This window comes from Bison bison, unplaced genomic scaffold, assembly GCF_000754665.1.
Source record: "Bison bison bison isolate TAMUID 2011002044 unplaced genomic scaffold, Bison_UMD1.0 scf7180017864180, whole genome shotgun sequence".
Lineage (NCBI taxonomy): Eukaryota > Metazoa > Chordata > Mammalia > Artiodactyla > Bovidae > Bison > Bison bison.
Window position 1 is genome coordinate 12,857,153 of NW_011494752.1, and position 8,053 is coordinate 12,865,205.

The following is an 8,053-nucleotide window of genomic DNA, read 5'->3' on the forward strand; positions in this document are numbered from 1 at the left end:
CACTTAGTCGTGTCTGACTCTTAGCGACCCCATGGACTGCAGCCCACCAGGCTCCTCCATCCATGGGATTTTCCAGGCAAGAGTACTGGAGTAGGGTGCCATTGCTTTCTCCGACCTGCCAATGCAGGAGACTCAAAAGGCTTGAGCTGGATCCCTGGGTCAGGAAGATCCCCTGGAGTAGGAAATGGCAACCCACTCCAGTATTCTTACCTGGGAAATCCCATGGACAGAGAAGCCTGGTGGGCTGCAGTCCTTGGGGTTGCGAAGAGTGGGACATGACTGAGAACAGCACAGAGAAAATGGAAGGGAAAGAAAGAGAAGAGAAAAAAGAAGCAGAGGAGGAAAATGCAGTAGGATAATGAACAAAGACTTGTCTACTTTAGTGAAGATGGTGAAAGACGGGTCGGGGGGTTCAGAAGAGAAGGGTGTCGTGTTGTGTGTTTCCTGAACTGTGCCGGGGAGATGTGGAGCTTCTGGAGCAGGGTGGCAATGGGCTCTCCACGGGGTAGGGCTGCAGGAGGTGTATGTGTACAGAGAAGTGAACGCTCAGGTTTATGGTTGATTTCAAAGGACATTTTCTCCCGGGGAAGGTGTCAGTGACCCAGATTCCCCAGTGGGGTGCCCCAGGGCTTGTCATGTTAAAGTCTCCTGGTGCCGCTAATCATTTCCAAACCCTTTTCTTGTTGACTCAGGGAGTTGTTTATGTGCATTTTATTGCTCTCTGCACAGGACTTTGAGTGAGGAAGATATACAGGTATTGACATGTGTCCTTCCCAGGGAGAGGAAAGTGGGCGCTGGAAGCTGCTCTGATGTCGGTTCAAGTCAGAGGACGGGGCAGGCCCCAGGCACAGACAGCAGTTCTGGTCCAAGGTCACAATCGCCATTCTGAAGGCTGATGCTTGACTGCAGACACTTGAGAGAGCAAGGCATGCGTTACCTGCCCACTGCAGTCACAGGGCTCGCTGAAGGCCACATATTCTCCTTCCTTGCTGTACATGCCAAGGCTGGTCTTGGTTGGCTTCTCACTGGCGTCCAGTTGGAACTGCATCTTGGCCATATTGTCAAAGAGTTTGGAAAGGTGGCGTTGAACCTATAAGTGGAGAGCATGTCCAGGAAGTCACTTATGATTATTGCTTAGAAGCTACTTATTATTATTGTATTGCTTAAAGGGCTACCCTGTGACAACCATTAAAGTGTTGGGTACCAAACATTTAGAAGGAAGCTAGGGAATGATGAAGATGTGAAGATGGAATTTAGCTGGACTGGATAAAAGGGAATATAGATCTAGTGGGCAACACGCGTTAACTACAAACCAACGAAGCCACAAAGGTTTGAGTAATTTCTGCCTAATCTACTACGGATGGGAACAGACTGGAGCAATAACTAATTCATAAGCCCTCTTCCTAAGAAAACACTACTGTGCTGCAGGAGGGTAGGCACAGGAGAGTCTACAGATGAATGCTGCTGCTGCTGCTAACATGCCCAAATCTGGAGGATCAAGGGCAGTGGTGACCATGGCCTGTGGAAGAAGTCACTCAGATGTAGGAACCACTTTGAGGCAGGAGACCAGCCTCTGGAGGGTCCACATCAAGGGCCAGCAAACTCACACCAGGCAGAAAGCCTGGTTGTGCCAGAGCTTCTCCCAAGCATGGCATCTCATGATACGGAGGCAGTGATGCCTTGGGCAGTAATCCTAGGAGGGTGCCAGACAGAACCATACTGTGGTCCTGCAGTGAGAAGAACAGCAGGTGGAGAAGAAATGACAAACAGGAAGCTGCCTCAGGTAGAGCTTTTTTGAAATACAGGGGCCTCCTGAGAACTGTGAGTTTTAACCCTTACGTTTACGGCAATGAGCTCTCTCACTTATGAGATGGCAGGAGAAATTCTAAGAGTATTGAAGTAAACTGAAGGTGCTGGAGGAGATCCCACCCAGGGACTTGGAACAAATGACAGAGAAAGACTTTTCTTTATACAAGAACAAACAATTAACACAAGACCCGTGAAATTATCCCACAACTTAAAAGACGGAGAAAGCCAGACTCAAGAACTAGAATAAAAGCATCTGTATATATTAGAAGCTTAATACAGGAAACAGAAGTAGTGTTGAAAAAATATCACCTTGTTTTGCTTTCAATTAAATGAAAGAAACATGAACTCTATAAAATCTGAGGTAGAAGATAAGAAGAATTGGTAGAGGTAGAAAAATAAAGAAAACAAATGGTACAGTGTAGTTTTTAACAGTGTTAGCAACACAAAAGGACCAAATAAAAACACACAACTTAAATATGGTGGATAAATCTGAGGGACGTGGATAAATCTGAGGGACATGGAAGAATGCCAAGGAAGAGGACTGAGAGAGAAAGAAGTGTATAAGTATGTACAAAAATGTATGAACAGATGAAGATAATAATCTCAACCTACGGAAATATGATGAATCAGAGGGAAAAAATTATCCACATAACCGGGATAGAAATACCATGTAGAGACTCCTCAGGCGGTCCAGTGGTTAAGACTTTACCTTCCAATGCAGGTGGTATGGGTTCAACCCCTGGTCAGGGAGCTGAGATCCCACATGCCTCATGGCCAAGAAACCAAAACGTAAAACAGAAGCGATATCATAACAAATTCAATAAAGACTTTTAAAATGGTCCACATAAAAAAAAATAAGAAAAAAAAGAAATACTATGCAAAAGTATACTGAAAGAAAACATTTCCAAGATAGTGAAAGCCCCAGTTTTTAGAAAGGGAACAAAAACCTCATCATGTGTTAGAGAAAGATAAAGCAAGCATCCAAGCATACAGAAATTTTCAAAAATTTAATTTAAATTTTGATCTCTACAGATCAAAATTTGATCTCTACAGATCAAAATCAAATCTCTACAGAGATCCAACTGGAAAGAAACTGGGCTACCTAGAAAGGTTTAAGGGGAAAAAAAAAAAGCAGGTAGCCAGAGATGAGCTTAGGGACCGTGCTGATGGCAACATAGGTCAAATGGATACATTGCTTAATGGGGCATAATGGGGAACTTGAAACTCTCCTGCTGGAGCATCTCAAGTCTTTTGACTTTCTACAAGCACTTCCCCGCTTACCTGTTGAGGGGCTGTGCCATTGGAAAGAATGTCTAGAAGATCAGAAGAGGAGAGGAAGTAAAACCTGGGGAAGGCAAGCCTTTTGGTGTCCAGGTACTCCACCAGGGCCTTCTCACACAGGCACAGCCTGAGGGCACAAAGAATTTCCTTGTTAGGTTTGCCAGGATCCAGAGGCATGTGGCTGTTACCTAAATGCAAACGAGTGTGACTTGTGGATTATCCTCAGGAGTGATGTATACATGGAACATCTGTGGGCATGTGCATATAGCCCTACTAGTACATTTCAATCAGAATAAACACCTCTAACAATATCCCATGTTACCCAAGCACACAGGCAAATCAAGGTACCCGACCAGATACACATGTTCACTCTCTCACTAGGGCAGTTAACTAAGGTAAGGACTTGAGAGACAAAGAGAGACAAAGCCTCTCCATTACAAAGGCAACTGCACACCGGCCATCACCTGCTCTGAATATCTTCCAGCTTTTCGTAAAGACCTGGCTTGTTGGTGGCTTCCACTACATTTGGCGTTTTCCGAGCATCATAAGCTAACTCTTTAAAGTCTATGTCGATGCCTTCAAATCTTTTAGAATCCTGCAAATTAAAGTGTGGAAAAAATTAACCCCCACTCCTTTCAACTCCAAGAAGCTACCCTCATGTACCAAGCCTGCTTTTGAAAACCTCTCCTAGGTTGTATAACACAGAGATTAGGCCCAAAGGAGGAAATACCTTTAGATTGAATCAGTGGTTCTCACACATTTTGGTCTTAAAATCCCTTTATGTTTGTAAAACTTACTGGGGAGTGCAAAGAGCTTTCATTTATTTGGTAATATTATATCTATCAATGCATATTCTACATTAGAAGCTAAAGTTGAGAAACGTTAAAAAATATTTGTCAATTCATTTAAAATTACAGTAATAAGCACATTATGTTAATATAACACATATTTTAATTCAAAATAAGTATATTTTCCAAAACAATATAACTTAGAGGAAAAAGTGGCATCATTGCACTTTTTTTTTTTTTCCAAATCTCTTTAATGCCTGACTTAGAAGATAGACAGATTCTCTTCCCAGCTTCTGCATCCAGTGTGTTGTGATATCACACCATGTAGCCTCTGGAAAATTCCACTGTGTGCTAATAGAAGAACAAGTGAAAACAGCAAATGCCATTTTAGTATTATTATTAATATAGCTTTGACCTTGAGGATCCCCTGGAAAGGTCTCAGGGACCGCTTGCCAGAAGTCATCAGACCACACTTTGAGAATTGATGGCATAAACTACATAATTCCTAAGTCAGGCAGATGGTGGATCCTATGTGCTTTCTGGGCCCAAGCAAAATTTCTATAACCAAAGTAAGCATTTTGGCAGCAAAGGTGCTATTATGATGTCAAAGTTAAAGTGAAAGTATCAGTTTCTCAGTCATGTCCAAATCTCTGTGACCCCAAGGACTGTGGCCTGCCAGGTTTCTATGTCCAAGGCACCCTCCAGGCAAGAATACTGGCATGGGTAGCCATTCCCTTCTCCAAGGGATCTTCTTGACTCAGGGATCAAACTCACGTCTCCTGCATTGGCAGGTGGACACTTGACCATCTGAGTCACTGGGAAAGCCCGTGATGTCAAAAGTAATTAAATATTATCATTTTCCCCAAATACACACACTCTCACAGTGTTGTTGAAATGACTGAGACAATACTAAATGCAAAGCACCTCACCCCAACACCTGATACCTGGTGAGAGCTTGTGTGGTTATGATTACATAACAACAATCATAATGGTATGTGCTGAACATTCAGCTTTAATTAACTTCTGGATGTAGGGACTGGGCTTAGTCTCAATTTACAGATGAGAAAACCAGGGCACTGAGAGTTCAAGTAACTTCCCTCAGGTCCTTGAGAGGGTGGACTCAAGCCTGGGCTGCTGGCCCCAGTCTGCTGGAACCTCTGTGACCCATGCCTCTCTCCTATCAAGACTTAAATTACGATTCCTTAAGTGAGGTATCTTTCACCAGTCAAAAATGAAAAATTATTAAGATTATAGACTCATCAGAAGATTTCCCTGGTGGTACAGTGGGATAGGAGTCTGCCTGCCATTGCAGGGGACACGGGTTTCAACCCTGGTCCAGGAAGATTCCACGTGCCTCGGGGCAACCAAGCCTGTGAGCCCAAATGCCTAGAGCCCATAGTGTGCAACCAGAGAAGCCACCACAATGAGAGACCTGTGCACCACAACTGGAGGAAGCACAAGCAAAGCAGTGAAGGCGCAGCACAGCCAAACATAAGATAAATAGAAAGGAAGGGTCGGAAATAAGGGACTTCCCAGGTGACTCCTGGTGAAGAATCTATCTGCCAATGCAATTGACATTAAGAGACACGGATTCAACCCCTGGTTCAAGAACATTCCCTGGAGTAGGAAATGGCAATCCACTCCGGTATTCTTGCCTGGAGAACCCCATGGACAAAGCAACCTGGCGGGCTACAGTCTATAGGGTCACAAACAGTCAGAACATTACTGAGGGACTGAGCATGCACACGCATCAGAAATATCTGACATAAATGTTTGAAATGCAAAGAACTGACTGGAAAATTGTAATTACCCTGAGAGCAATTGTGTAAAAACATGTATATATGTGAACAAAAGGTGGAAAATATTCAGAGTGAATGAAAATATTTACTAGTTAGGGTGTAACATGATGATTTGTTGTATTTCAGAGTTGTCTATGTTACCATATTGTCACTACAAAGAAGACAAATGTATTTACACATTTTACACATAAACCTGAGGAGTTAATGATATGAATTATTTATTATTTTTTATTGTAAATTCTCAAATGCCTCTTTTAAAATGCCTGCAAAAGTCTCCACCTACATTCTCCCCTGCTTCTCATCAAACCTGCCCTTCTTCAATCATTAGCATTGGAGACGAATAAAATCTGGCTTATTTGATTTTGTTTCATGACAGTAGCTTTAGTGGAATTATTTTGTTATTTTTCATTGCAGATGTACAAACTTTAATCTGCATCATTATACTAAATGTGTTTTTGTGGGATGAGCTGGAAAAATGATTTGATAGAATGTGCTTTAACTCTGAAACAAGGTCTGGATAACATGTGACATTTTGGAATCAAACTAATTTGCAAGCAAAGAACTCACTGTGCTGAGGGATATAGAAGCGTTATTCGCTCAGTCGTGTCTGACTCTTTGCGACCCCATGGACTGTAGCCCATCAGGCTCCTCTGTCCATGGGATTTTCCAGGCCAGAATACTGGAGTGGGATACGGAATAAGTCTGCAAACATCTTTTTTAAAATGAATTAGAGTCCACTGAGAGAGGGGGTACGTTAATTAGGACAATTAGAAGGGGCAAACAAATTAGAACGGTAGTAATGAGAAGAATGCATGTCTTAGAGAAATTCCTCATTTAGCACTTAGCTGAAGACTAGTGTTTGAGCCTGCTGGCACAGGCCGGAGGCTTACAGAATACTTGCTGCAGAGCAGGAACTCAGCTTGCCTGGAAATGATGCTGGCTTCCCAGTCGGCACCCGTACCGTCATTACGAGTAGAGCAACACAAGAGCAGCTCCTGTTTCTGACCTCCTTTCTCTGGTACACTTCTTTTGTTTTTTAAACCAGGTTCTCCTTTCTTTTTCCTACCCATCTAAGAACAAACTGTTTGTTGTTGTTTACTTGCTAAGTCGAGTCCCACTCTGAGACCCCATGGACTGGAGCCCACCAGTCTTCTCTGTCCATGGGATTTCCCAGGTGAGAATACTGGAGTGGGTTGCCATTTCCTCCTCCAGGGGATCTTCCCAACCCAGGGATTGAAGCCAGGTCTCCTGGGACTCCTGCTTTGGCTGGCGGGTTCTTTACCACTGAGCCACCAGGGAAGCCCAAGAACAAGCTGACTGGCAGGCGTTTTACCTTCTCTCTTTTCCTATGCCTGGCTTTTGGTGTTTTGAAAGGTCTATGATTGTTGGAGATGCCCCTGGGTGAAGCCAAGGCAGGGAGGCAGATAAGGAATGGTGTAGAGGATGCAGGGGCTGGGGGACTGTCCCTTGACTGGGAGTTGGGAACAGAGGGAGCAGGGTTTCTGTAGCAGGTACCTGGGGCAGCTGAGCCCGGATATCTTCAGATCCGATGAATATGCTTTCTAGGTGAGACCATGTGCGCTGCACGTCATACCAGATGGAGATGACGGCATCGGCGGTGGACAGCTTCTTCTGCCAGCCCGACACGTCCTCCAGGAAGAAGGCAATGTGCTTGGACACCATCAGGTTCTGAAGCTGGACCTGGTTATCCTCCAGAACCTCGATGAGGTCCTCGTCGGACTGCAGCAGGGGCACACAGGTCCGTGGGTGGGGCTCGTACTGGAATTCCATGCCAGCCCAGGTGGTCTGCAGCTCCTTCAGCACCTTCTCCATGCTCAGCTCTTTCACAGCTCTGTCCACAATGCCCCGGACCTCGTCCTCAAAGTGGTGCAGCTGCAGCTGCAGGAGGTGGGCCAGGGTGGTGCCCTCATCCATGGTGAAGGTCACGCCCGTGGCCTGCATCAGCTGCCTCCAGTGCCGCTCCCGGATGGCCGGGTTCTGCAGCTCGGCCACGGCCCTCAGGGAGGTCAGGGTGTCCAGCACGGTGCTCTCCAGGCCTGTGAAGGCCTCCCAGGCCCTGACCTCCTTGTCGAGGTTCCGGATGTTCCTGGCAAACCTTTTGCACTCCAAGTCCATGGCCTCCACGTCGATATCCTTCCACCTGGTGGCCTCCCAGGCATGAATGCTGGAGGTCACCAACCCAATCATGTCCCAGAGCTCCTTCAGCTGGCACGCCTCCTTCCTGCACTGCCGCAGCTGCTTATAGTCAGGGACGGTGACTTCAAACAAGCTGGCGGACGTGGAAATGGAGGCCATGGTGGACTCCATCTGCTGGGTCTCCAAGTGCCAGGCATCCAGCGTCTGGTGAGGGTCAAT

General features: G+C 45.4%; 1 protein-coding gene across 2 annotated transcripts in view; it reads right to left on the reverse strand.

The window, feature by feature from the left end:
- Positions 1 to 8,053, reverse strand: part of DNAH9 (dynein, axonemal, heavy chain 9) — a 286,597-nt gene that overhangs the window by 198,748 nt on the left and 79,796 nt on the right. The window contains exons 21-24 of one of the 2 annotated variants that reach the window (XM_010843000.1): positions 7,193 to 8,053; positions 3,555 to 3,685; positions 3,091 to 3,217; positions 938 to 1,090 (exon numbers count right to left, since the gene is read on the reverse strand). The exon at positions 7,193 to 8,053 is cut by the window's right edge and continues 6 nt beyond it. In XM_010843000.1, coding sequence (XP_010841302.1) covers positions 938 to 1,090; positions 3,091 to 3,217; positions 3,555 to 3,685; positions 7,193 to 8,053 — 1,272 coding nt within the window. The remainder of the gene's footprint in view (positions 1 to 937; positions 1,091 to 3,090; positions 3,218 to 3,554; positions 3,686 to 7,192) is intronic. The other variant, XM_010842999.1, reaches the window with a different exon arrangement.